The 13,102-nt window shown below is 40.4% G+C and overlaps 1 protein-coding gene across 2 annotated transcripts in view; it reads left to right on the top strand.

The window, feature by feature from the left end:
- MIX23 (mitochondrial matrix import factor 23) overlaps positions 1-6,330 on the top strand; it is a 263,993-nt gene extending 257,663 nt beyond the window's left edge. For both annotated transcript variants that reach the window (XM_055568389.1, XM_055568388.1), the window contains 2 exons: positions 2,061-2,120; positions 6,027-6,330. In XM_055568389.1, coding sequence (XP_055424364.1) covers positions 2,061-2,120; positions 6,027-6,077 — 111 coding nt within the window. In that variant the 3' untranslated portion in view covers positions 6,078-6,330. The remainder of the gene's footprint in view (positions 1-2,060; positions 2,121-6,026) is intronic.
- The last annotated feature ends 6,772 nt before the right edge of the window (positions 6,331-13,102 follow it).

Below are 13,102 nucleotides of genomic sequence, written 5' to 3'. Positions count from 1 at the left end.
GATCAGCCCTGGGATTTCTTTGGAAGGAATGATGCTAAAGCTGAAACTCCAGTACTTTGGCCACCTCATGCGAAGAGTTGACTCATTGGAAAAGACTCTGATGCTGGGAGGGATTGAGGGCAGGAGGAGAAGGGGACGACAGAGGATGAGATGGCTGGATGGCATCCCTGACTCAATGGACGTGAGGCTGAGTGAACTCCGGGAGTTGGTGATGGACAGGGAGGCCTGGCGTGCTGCGATTCATGGGGTCGCAAAGAGTCGGACACGACTGAGCGACTGATCTGATCTGATCTGACAGTCTTATGTGTCAGTGCATTTTCTTTTGGACAGCTTGAATTGTTCAGATGTTTTCTTATTGTGAAAACCTGTCTCCTTGTAGCATGTAATTACTGATCCTTAATCATCCCTCTGGATAAGTCTAAACCTATTTCTACAGGACACCCATTTAAATATTTGAGAACAATTATAAACACTGTCTTAGTGGCCTGTTGTAACACTGTTCTTTGAAGTTGTTACTTCTTTGGCAGAAAATCTGGGCTTTGACAGAGCAGTGAAGCTTTAATGATTTCTGTGTCTGTATAGCTGATTAAAATCTGAAACTGAGGTTGTTCTTGTTTAAGCAGGCAGGCTTCCTCAGGCTTGTTACTACTCCGCAGCACAGCAGACATGCTGTCCTTTCTTGTTCATGGTTTCAGTCCTATATTCTGGTGCATACTCTTGACACCAAGTTTTGAATCTAAGAAGGGAGTTTACAAGGAGCGTTGAATCAGTACCACATCCAGTCTTACTAGTGTTAGATGCACATTTCTCAAACCTGTCTGAGTTGTACTCCTAATTTATGGTTAGGTGCTTTGGTCTGGGTCCCCACCTCTTTGTTGCCCAAATCTTGTCTAACTTTCTGGCATTTTTTCCCCTAAGTCTCCTGGCCTGAGGACATCAGCCTGCTGTTAACTTCTTGGCTGCCTCAACCTGTAGTTCATACTTACTTTCTGCTAATTTTCCTGTTTTCTGCTAATTTTCCTGAATACTTCGAGGTTCTCCTCCTGGAACTAGTTAGCTTCCTTCCTGTCAAGTCTCTCTGAGCAGAGGCGACTAGGAGTATGATGGGCCCTGCCATCTGGACCTGGCAGTGGGATTAGCTACTTTTTTGATGGAGTTATTAGTTTGGCAGTTAAAAAGAAAGTTAGAAAGACTTTTTAGCATTTTAGACCTCAGACCTCTGGCCGTATGATTAAGGTATGGAAAATCCATCCCTTTCTCAATTACTTGAGCCTTTTATATCCCCCTTCTGTTTTTCTTCCTATTTCTTTTTTCTTTTATTCAAATCAGGTTGCCACCTCCTTGTCCTTTTTTTGTTTTGTTTCTCTGTGCTATCTTTGCAAATCTATACTGTAGGATCAATAAGTCAAACTGAAATTACTGAGTTAAAGGACATGGGAATTTACATTTTTGCTAAGTCTTACCAAATTGCTCTCTATAGAAGTTACAACAATTTGTACTCCTACAAAAAAATATATGTGAGGGGAGAGAGGAGGGAGGAGGGTTCAGGATGGGGAACACATGTATACCTGTGGCAGATTCATTTTGATATATGGCAAAACCAATACAATATTATAAAGTTAAATAAAATAAAATTTAGTAAAAAAAAAAAAAGAAAAAAAAAATATGTGAGTGTATCTTTCCCCATACCCTCACTAATACTAGGTTTTATTGGAATTATCAGGTTTCTTCTTTAAAAAATGTTTTTGGTCATGTTATGACTTAATTTGCATTTCTTTTTGCATAAGTAAGAGTGTACATTTATAAATAGGTTTATTGGCCATTTGTTTTTCTTCTTTTTTTAAAGCTGTTAATAATATGCAGCAGTGCTTGAGAACTATGGCTTTATAAGATTTCACAATTGATTAAATACAAGAATATCAAAGAAGGTTTTGAAATCTAACCTAAGTATTGACAAAAAATGCAGGAGCAGCAGCTGGTTTTATTAGGAAAACATTATAGAGTTTGGTTTTAGTTCTTTAAATCTTCATAACTTCATTTTTGTTTTCCTTTTCTTGCAGTTGAAATGGATGCAGTCAGAACTGAATGTTGAAGAAGTGGTAAATGACAGGAGCTGGAAGGTATAAAATAATGTTGATTCTTGGAGGGAACTAGGAGGGGAAACAGAACTAGCAAAAGGAAACAAACCAAGGGAGGAGGGAGTAAAGAGTGCCTTGGGCACTTAAGAATAAAGGTCCTTCATTTAGAAGCAATTGAAGGTTTTAACTTTTTAGGGGGATGGGAGTTGCAGTTAGAATCCAAATAGAGCCATCTTATAAAAAAATAGCCTTACAGTCTTATGGTAGAATTGCATGGTTGTCATGGTAACAGAATTGGAGACATTCTATATGATTCCTAATATTAATTGTGGGCTATTTGATATTTAGAGTTATTAGTTGTTAACTTAGAACCTTCAGTCAGGTTATTTAAGTTAGGTGATTAGTTATTTCCATAAATTTTCATATCATTAACTAACCTTCACAGTTGCTCGTTTTCTAACGTATCTGATCATGAAACTTTTTTTGTATATCGTTTCATATAGTTTCACTGGTTTCCGATAATAGGGCTTTTTATGCTTCCTCGGAGAAGGCAATGGCACCCCACTCCAGTACTCTTGCCTGGAAAATCCCATGGATGGAGGAGCCTGGTAGGCTGCAGTCCATGGGGTCGCTGAGAGTCGGACACGACTGAGCGACTTCACTTTCACTTTTTACTTTCATGCATTGTAGAAGGAAATGGCAACCCACTCCAGTGTTCTTGCCTGGAGAATCCCAGGGACGGGGGAGCCTGGTGGGCTGCCGTCTGTGGGGTCGCACAGAGTCGGACACGACAGAAGCGACTTAGCATTAGCATGCCTCCTAGATTCACATGCTCCTTATTACCACCTGCTGCTGCTGCTTAGTTGCTTCAGTCGTGCCCAACTCTGTGTGACGCTATGGACTATAGCCCACCAGGCTCTTCTGTCAGTGGGATTCTCCAGGCAAGAATACTGGAGTAGGGTGCCATGCCCTCCTCCAGGGGATCTTCCCAACACAGGGATCGAACCGAGGCCACCTGCATTGCAGGCAGATTCTTTACCACTGATCTACCAGGGAAGCCCTATTACCACCTGCTGCTGCTGCTGCTAAGTCACTTCAGTCATGTCTGACTGTGTGCAACCCCATAGATGGCAGCCTACCAGGCTCCCCTATCCCTAGGATTCTCCAGGCAGGAACACTGGAGTGGGTTGCCATTTCCTTCTCCAATGCATGAAAGAGAAAAGTGAAAGTGAAGTCACTCAGTTGTGTCTGACTCTTAGTGACCACATGGACTGCAGCCTACCAGGCTCCTCTGTCCATGGGATTTTCCAGGCAAGAGTACTTGAGTGGGGTGCCATTGCCTTCTCCACTATTACCACCTACATGATTCTAATTAGGAATTAGATTGGGGGACCAGGATCCTAGGACTTTACATGTAGTTAAAAACCACAAAATTCTGACTTTTTAGTTTTCTGGAAAAGTATGTTTACATGTCCTCTCTAAAACTTCAAAGATTTCCAAAGGGCAAAATCTATTAAATCTGAAAGAATGAACTGAAAATTGTTTTATCCTTTGAAATTAACTGATGGAATTGGGCTGAATCCAGACGAGGTCAACAAAACCAAAAACTGGAGAATACCAACTTGCAGAGCCCTGAATAAACTGCAAAGTACAAATTGACTTTCTTTGCTCTATCACATTTATTTATCTTATCCTTTTTGCTAAGATTTCATACTTCTGCCCTTTCCACCTATGTGATAAGATGTTTGCTCCTTGAAAGATTTTGGCAAAATTTGTCCATTTCTATTCTCTAGAGAGAGAATATTTACTCTTGGGATGGGATGGGGGTGGGTACAATGAACATCTAGTTTGGAAAACCCAGTGCAGGAATTGATGTATGTAAAATGTAGTAGGAAGAGTGAAGCATTTTTGGATTTGGTATTACTTTAAAAGAAAATATGCTCCATCCACTCCACATATAATGAGGCTATTTGTTTTCAAGGGAAGAAATTGTAGCCATGGTCCAATAGGCCAGCAAAAATGGTTAAGAAGTTATTTAGGAGAAGGATTTGGAGAGGCTCAACCAGGTTGTGTACAACATCCCAACCAGTGTGTCAAAACCACTAATCTGAAGCCTCCTCTGGTCCGAGCATTGGGAACTCCAGGGACATGTCAGAGCTAGGAGCTGTAAGACAAAAAGGCCAGAAAGAGTCTATATTATTTCTTCATGTTCTAATTGTGAGATACATATGCCAAAGAGCATGTAACATGTCTAATGTAAAGAATATTAGTAAAATGAACATGTATCTACTACCCAGTTTAAGAAATTGAATACCAGTACCCTATGTAGATTTTTCTTTATGTTTTTGCTAGTCCATTTTAGCCAACATGGGTTGGTTTCTTTGGGGGGTTTTTTGGTTTGTTTTTTTTACCTAAAAATGGTTTGTTCCTTACATCAGTGAAGTATGAGGGTAAATTCTGAGAAAAAATTGTTTTAGATTTTTATAATTTTTTTAATTGGAATACAAAATTCTTTAGACACATGATTAATTTTTTAAAAAATATTAAAAGATATACAGTAAAAATTCTACTCTCATGCCTCTCTAATTTTAACCACCTCCTTTCCCTTTCCTCTGAAAGGATGTATATGCTTTCAGATATTTGTAACTTTAAAATTTTGTTTGTATGTGCACACACATATACGTATATTTTCTCCTTTATCAGACAAATGGAAGTGTGTTTTTCTTAATATATCTTGGAGATCTTTTCAAATTAGGATGTAAAGAGATTTCTTAATCTTTTTTTATGTTTGCTTTGTATTCCATCAAATGGCTATACCAAAATTTTTATTTAACACAGTCCATATAACAAGTAATCTTAGAATGTTTTTAACATATATATTGGTTTAGTTTTTAGGAAGCAAGGTAAACAGAACAAAACATTACATAAATTTATACAATTTAGCAAAAGACTGGGCTCCCTTCGTACACTGGACTTCCCTACCTACATGGTAGAAGCATCTGGCATTCATTTAGAAAAGCATGACAGATATCTAAATAAAATCTACATTATAAAAGAATTTTTAAAACAGTTTTCTCTTAATTTAGATATTTTTTAAAACTATCCAAAATATGTTATATGGAATTAAAATATTTGTGATTTACTAAATAAGCTAACTTGTGATGATTTTTGTCCTTGAATAATTTAAATTTTATTAAAATAATGAAAATTATTTTATAAATGAATATCAAGGCATTCTGTGCTCTTCAGTTCAGTTCAGTCGCTCAGTCATATCTGACTGTTTGCACCCCCATGGACTGCAGCACGCCAGGCTTCCCTGTCCATCACCAACTCCCAGAGCTTACTCACACTCATGTCCATCGAGTCGGTGATGCCATCCAACCATCTCATCCTGTCATTCCCTTCTCCTCCTGCCTTCAATCTTTCCCAGCATCAGGGTCTTTTATAGACTAAGCACTGTACTCTTAGTGCCTAGTAAGTCAGTTTAAATTAGTGAGGAAACACCTCTGTTTCCTAAACCTGTTGACTTGGGGCAAAGAAGGTTATGAAGTGAAGTGAAAGTCACTCAATCGTGTCTGACTCTTTGTGACCCCATGAACTATACAGTTCATGGACTTCTCCAGGCCTGAATACTGGAGTGGGTAGCCTTTCCCTTCTCCAGGGTATTTTCCCAACCCAGGGATTGAACCCAGGTCTCCTGCATTACAGGTGGATTCTTTATCAGCTGAGCCACAAGGGAAGCCCAAGAATATTGGAGTGGGTAGCCTATCCCTTCTTCAGTGGATCTTCCCCACCCAGGAATTGAACTAGGGTCTGCTGCATTGCAAGCAGATTCTTTACCAACTGAACTATTAGGGAAGCCCCAAAGAAGGTTATATTCACCGGAAATTTCAGGTCTAATTTATACAGGATGACTCAGTGATCTTTGTTTCTGTTCACATGTCTTAGGTGTTTAATGAACGCTGCCGAATTCACTTCAAGCCTCCAAAGAATGAATAAAAAGATACTTTTTTTTTTAAGATGGACCGGGTCATCTCATAAAGAGTCAAGCATGACAGACATCAACATGGTGGGCTTCCCAGGAGGATTTCTGAGCCAACAGTCCAAGACCTTTTGTTGATTTCAGCCCCACTTAGCCAAGACCTCACATATAAATAATTCTGATAATTATGGAGAAATCAACTGCTATTTTATACTGATTCTGTAAAAAAAAAAAATGTTTTGTAACTATTAAAATAATTTTCTGACTCAATGTACACAATTATTTCATTGTTTTCCCAGTTGAGACAGTAAGTTCTTCTAAGATTCAGTACGTAATTTGATTTATATTGTTATCTTTTTGAAATTTACAAATTTATTGACATCAGCGTGGACCTTTTTGGTCATTGATGGTTTTATCTCTTATTTATTTCTTTAGGTTTATCGCTCATAAGTTAAAGGGCAGTAATATGGCCTGGATACTGTTCAAGGAAACTCTCTTAGTACCTTATTTTTATATGCAAAAACTATTGTTGGGTGGAAATATTTTCCTGGATAATGTTTCTGTGGACAGTGAAAAGGAAGGCAAAGTAAAACAAATTCAGAAAATGTAAAAGTAGAAGACGGCTTGCATGGTGGACTTCTAGTATAGGGTGATCGTATCCATTTTCTGTTGCTGTTTAACAAATTTAACAGCTTAAAGTCACTCCTGTTTGTTATCTTACAGTTGTGTAGGTCAGAAGGCTAGGAAAGCTTGTCTGAGTTCCCTGCCTGGGGTCTCACAGGCTGCAATCAATTTGTGACTGGCTCTTGTCTGGAGTCTCCAAGGGAAGAACGTGCATCCAGGCTCATTCAGTTAATAGAATTCAGATCCTTTCAGTCCTAAGACTGAAGTTCCTGATACCTTGCTGGTTCTCATCAGCCACTCTGAGCTTCTAAAAGCCATCCACATGTCTTAATGCTATGGCCTCCTCCCTTTTCAAGCTAGCAATGGTGTATTGAACCCTCATTCTTGGAATCTGACTTTATAAGCCAAACAAAACTGCTTTTAAAGGGTGTATATTAGTTTTACCATAATAATTTTCCTTTGTTTTAACTTAAAGTCAACTGATTACAACTTTAATTATATCTGCAAATCCCTTTTTCTGGGTAATGTAACATCACAGATGTAGTGTCTCTTATTCACAGTCTGAGGAATTAGAGTGGGGCATCTTGGAGAGCCATTCTAGGAGTTTGCCTGCTGCTGCTGCTGCTAAGTCGCTTCAGTCGTGTCCGACTCTGTGCAACCCCATAGACGGCAGCCCACCAGGCTCCCCCGTCCCTGGGATTCTCCAGGCAAGAACACTGAAGTGGGTTGCCATTTCCCTCTCCAGTGCATGAAAGTGAAAAGTGAAAGTGAAGTCCCTCAGTCGTGTCCGACTCTTGGCGACCCCATGGACTGCAGCGCATCAGGCTCCTCCATGGGATTTTCCAGGCCAGAGTACTGCCCACCACCGTTTAAATGCAAGCCTCCTGGCTCTGGCGCAGTTAGATCAACCCTCCCAGCAGGGTTGTGGATAGGCTTGTGTGTTCAGTGTGTTGACTGTCAGGTTGTGCACTAGAGCATTTTGAGCATTTACCATGGATCAGATACTGTTCAGTTGTTGAGGATATTACAAGACCTACTTTTGTGAAGATTATATAGTCTTTCAACAAGAAAAAAATTTCCTAGTGCCAGCAATGAAAAGGATTTTCTATAGGATTTGCCTGTTATTGAATGGTACATTGACAGAAAAAGTGAAAAAAGTGAAAGTCACTCAGTTGTGTCTGACTCTTTGCGACCCCATGGACTGGAACCCTCCAGACTCTGTCCCTGGAATTCTCCAGGCAAGAATACTGGAGTGGGTTGCCATTCCCTTCTCCAGGGGATCTTCCTGACCCAGTGATTGAACCTGGATCTCTTGCATAGATTCTTTACTGTTTGAGCTACTGAAGAACCCACATGACAGCTGATGTTTAACAATTATTAGATGTATGAGTGAACTGAATGGATTCATGCAAGAATAAAAATAAGATGCAACAAAGATGTCCAACAGGGAATTCAGAACCAGAATCCTTGGAAAAGATTCATAACAGCCTTTCCAGCATTTCATGTCTGCTCTAAAGTACTGTCTAGCTAATCCAATTTTAGCAGGATGCTTGAATCATTCCAATATTATGAAAATGCAATTATGGTATGGATGACTTTTAGTGTAAATGAATATTAGTGTATTTAGTTTGTGATGAATGGCATTTAAAGCCTCCAGTTTTTAAGAAATGGGTGGTACATTGCTTTTGAAAGTTGATTTGTGGCTGAAACAGTGTCTTGCATGTAATTGCTGCCTTACAACAATGTATTGATTTTGTTGCTTGAAGGATAGGTAAATGTTAGTCACTCAGTTGTGTCTGACTCTTTGTGATTGCATGGACTATAGCCCTCCAGGATCTTCTCTGTATGGAATTCTCCAGGCCAGAATACTGGAGTGGGCAGCCATTCCCTTCTCCAGGGGATCTTGCTGACCCAGGGGTCAAACCTGGGTCTCCTGCACTTAAGGCAGATTCTTTACTGTCTGAGCCACCAAGGAAGACCCTGAAGGATAGGTAAGATTTAGCCAGAAAGAGAAAAAACAGAAGGTGCAAAAGTTCAGAGAAGAGTTTGGCCCTTTCACTGCAAAATGGAAGATAACCATAGAGGAAATACCGATGATAATCCATTTGAAATTCTTTTAACAAGTATTTGAGTACCTTCCACATCCAAATGCTAGGTACGATTAGCCACTAATAGTGCTAATCAGTTTCACTGCTAATCAGTGAACAAAACAGATTAAAAAATGTTTTGCTCTCAAAGAGCTTTCTTTCTCAAAGAAACAGTGACAGACTTTATTTTCTTGGGCTCCAAAATCACTGCAGATGGTGACTGCAGCCATGAAATTAAAAACTCTCTTTGGAAGAAAAGCTATGGCAAGCCTAGACAGTATATTAAAAAGCAGAGACATTGCTTTGCTGACAAAGGTCTGTCTAGTCAAAGCTATGGTTTTTCCCGTAGTCATGTATGGATGTGAGAGTTGGACCATAAAGACAGCTGGGCACCAAAGAACTGATGCTTTTGAACTGTGGTGATGGAGAAGACTCTTCAGAGTCCTTTGGACAGCAAGGAGATCAAACCAGTCAATCCTAAAGGAAATCAGTCCTGAATATTCATTGAAAGGACTGATGAGGAAGCTGAAGCCCCAATACTTTGGCTGCCTGATGCAAAGAGCTCAGAAAAAACCCTGATGCTGGGAAAGATTGAAGGCAGGAGGAGAAGAGGACAGAGGACAAGATGGTTGGATGGCACCACCAAGACAATGGACATGAGTTTGAGCAAGCTCCAGGAGATTGTGAAGGACAGGGAAGCCTGGTATGCTGCAATTCATGGGGCCACAAAGAGTCAGACACAACTGAGTGACTGAACAACAGCAACCAAGAGCTTACATATAGTAAGGGGAGACAAATAATAGAAAACAATTATATAGTATGCTAAGAGGAAATAGAAGGCAATGGCACCCCACTCCAGTACTCTTGCCTGGAAAATCCCATGCACGGAGGAACCTGGTGGGCTGCTGTCTATGGGGTCGCACAGAGTCAGACACAACTGAGTAACTTCACTTTCTCTTTTCACTTTCATGCATTGGAGAAGGAAATGGCAACCCACTCCAGTGTTCTTGCCTGGAGAATCCCAGGGACGGGGGAGCCTGGTGGGCTGCCGTCTATGGGGTCGCACAGAGTGAGACACGACTGAAGCGACTTAGCAGCAAGAGGTGATAAAGTTCCACTCCCTCCCCACCAAAAAGCAAGAAATCAGAAATGGAGATTGCAAATGACTGTTTAGCTAAGAGACTATTATAATGCTGTTGATCTTTGAAAAGTCAATTGAATTAGAGAATGATATGTATCAAATAAGTATAGTAATAAAAAGGAAGTTTTAGGGAATTCCTTGGCAGACCAGTGGTTAAGACTCTGAGCTTCCACCACAGGGGATGCAGTTTCCATCCCTGGTCAGGGAACTACATCCCACATGTGGTGGTGCAGCGTGGTTAAAAAAAAAAAAGGTTTTCTAATAAGTAAGTCTCTTTTCAAGTTATGCTCCAAAGATACTAGTTTGGGAAACAGAGCGATAATACACCTAGTGCTGCCACAGTGGACTCTGCTTCCATGCCACACTACCTACGTAAGACCATCCAGGAATACCTTGTAAACTGGGAGATTAGTCAAAGATGTGGTCTCATTTCAAATTAAGAAAAATGAATATTCTGCCTAGAGATGGGTGATATAATTAAATACATTAGAGACCATTTAGGTTACTCATGATTTCTGTGTGCACTTAGCCTTCTAGATAAGCCTTGATTGTTTCTTTAAAAAAAAAAAAAAACAACTTATTTAGTTGAGTATAAACACTGAAGAGTAAAAAAAAAACCAAAAAGGTCTAAAGTGATCTCTCCTAATAGCGACAGCATTTCCAGAAAAAGCCTAGTTTACCCACAGCATTATGTTGGAGAGGAAAGTCAAAATGTTAATAAGAGGTTTGAACTCAGCTAGCTCCCAGCTTCTGAGTGCAGTGACTAGTTGAGGGCATCCCTGGGTTGAAGTCCGACCTCATTGAAATATTCCACCATGCAAATACACTTCTCTCTTTGCTGAGTTGTTCAACCCACATTAAGTTTCTCTCTCTTTCCCTAATCAATTGTTCTTTACCTTTCTGAGGACAAAATGTTCCTGTCTGCCTATCCATCCATCCATCTCCTCATCCATATACTTGTCATGTGGATCAGATACCATATCAGAGCCCTTTCTAGGGAGGACTCTGGCTCATAGCTCCCACTTACAGAGCACTCCTTGGTAGCCCACTTTATACCATGCTGACTGGACCAGGGCTGAGTGATTGACCCAAGAACTGGCAAACCTTAAGCTAGCCAGTGTCCTGTGACAAGTCCTAGAACAAAAAGTTGATCAGGACAATCAAATTCTTCAAGGCTCTGAACTGATAAATACTGAGAAAATGATGTACTTAGCAGTGGGAGGTGAAGCTTGAAGGAGAGTGGTGATGAGGTACAACAGGGGCCAGGAGAGCCCACTGTTCTGAAAAAGCAGGGGCCCCACGTGGCTCAGTGGTAAAGAACCCGTCTGTCAATGCAGGAGACACAGGAGACAGAGGTTTGATCCCTGGGTCAGGAAGATCCCCTGGAGGAGGAAATGGCAACCCACTCCAGTATTCTTGCCTGGAGATTCCCATGGACAGAGGAACCTGGTGGACTACAGTCCAAGGGTTGCAAAGAGTCGAACATGACAGCACACACACATATGAGGATGCACGCCATGAAGCAGAGAAAAGGATACAAAATAGAAGAGAGAATGTCAGTTGGAGCTGGCAGAAAGGTGGACAGAAACAGAGAAGCAGAGAGCTTGGGGAATAGCTGAGACCCATGAGTGATCGGCCCCTAGAGTAAAAACCCACCATCACAGCTTCTCAGTTCCTTAGAGCTGCCTTGGATCCCGGTTCTGGCTGTGATATCCGTTTATATTCGGGTCCCTCTTCTCCATGAGACCTGGTTGATTGGCATTTTCTAGATTTCTCGGTAGATGCATCTTTATGATAAATCCCCACATGACATAAAAAAGTTCTTTTGAACCAAAGGAGTCTATCAAGAACATTTCCAGTCAGTCAGTGGCCAAGCAGTATCTTCTTGTTTAAATAGTCTGTTGACATTAGGATATTTTTTCTTCATCCAATCAATACTTTCTCATACTGTTGTTGAGAGTACCATGGATGTGCTGGATAGCCTCTTGGGAGAAACTCCCCATGGTGTCTGAACTTCAGTTCCAGCAAGGAAAGACTCAGATTAGCTTCCAGGTTGAGTTTTGGCTTTTAAATGAGAAACATGCCAGAAATTGATCAATTCACTCCCTTAAGTAAGTAAAGCAATCCTGTTTCCCAGGAAAGAACAGGGTAGGCATTGACTACAACCCTGGGTAGCCTCATGCCCTCTGAATCTTCAGTTGACCCAATACATCATTTAACCATGTCTATGGCAGAGAATTCTGGAAATGCCTGACAGATAGCTGGGGTTGAGGCCCTCACCTTTGAAGGCAAGAGTGCATTCTCTCAGTCTCTTTCTTTGGGGTTAGGGAAAATAATTCTCACCATAAAGAACAAATTCTTTCTCCCAGATTCCACTTCAAATTTGGCGGGGCAAATGTTTCACAAATGTAATTTTTTTCCTTTGCTTGCCGTGGTATTGCTAAGAGAAGACATGTCTTTTGGGGGAAAAATCTGATCCTTTATTTGGATAAGGCCTTTAATTAAATGGCCAACCAACTTTTGAACACCCTTTCCATCAACAGTTTATCCAGTTTTAGGTCTATTTTCCTTTTTGTTACTCTGGGAATCCCAACAATTTTGGAGGAATAAATCTACTTGCTCAAGTACCACCTCCTTAGCCTTTAAATAAGCCACTCCCTTTTCACAAAATCCTCTATGTTAAAGCTGATTTTAAACTATTCCAGTTGAATACTTTTAAACCAATTTGCAAATTATTATGATACATTTAAATGTGGAGAAATGTATTTTCCTTTCTTTTATATTAATCTTCATTGGAGTTTTACAATGTTGTGTTAATTTCTGTGGGACAGCAAAGTGAATCAGCTGTACATATATACATATCCCCTCTTTTATGGATTTCCTTCCAATTTAGGTCACCACAGATCATTGAGTAGAGTTCCCTGTGCTATATAGTATGTTCTCATTAGTTATCTATTTTATTTGTTGTTGTTGTTCAGTTGCTAAGTCATGTCCAACTCTTTGTGACCCCATGGACTGAAGCACGCCAGGCTTTCCTGTCCTTCATTATCACCCAGAGTTTGCTCAAACTCATGCCCATTGGGTTGGTGATGCCTTCCAACATCTCATCCTCTGTCGTCCCCTTCTTCTCCTGCCCTCAGTCTTTCCCAGCATCAGGTTCTTTTCTAATGAGTTATCTCTTCGCATCAGG

The sequence above is a fragment of the Bubalus kerabau genome, chromosome 2 (assembly GCF_029407905.1).
Source record: "Bubalus kerabau isolate K-KA32 ecotype Philippines breed swamp buffalo chromosome 2, PCC_UOA_SB_1v2, whole genome shotgun sequence".
Lineage (NCBI taxonomy): Eukaryota > Metazoa > Chordata > Mammalia > Artiodactyla > Bovidae > Bubalus > Bubalus kerabau.
Note: the sequence above shows the minus strand (reverse complement) of the source record. Positions and strands in the feature narration are given on the sequence as shown.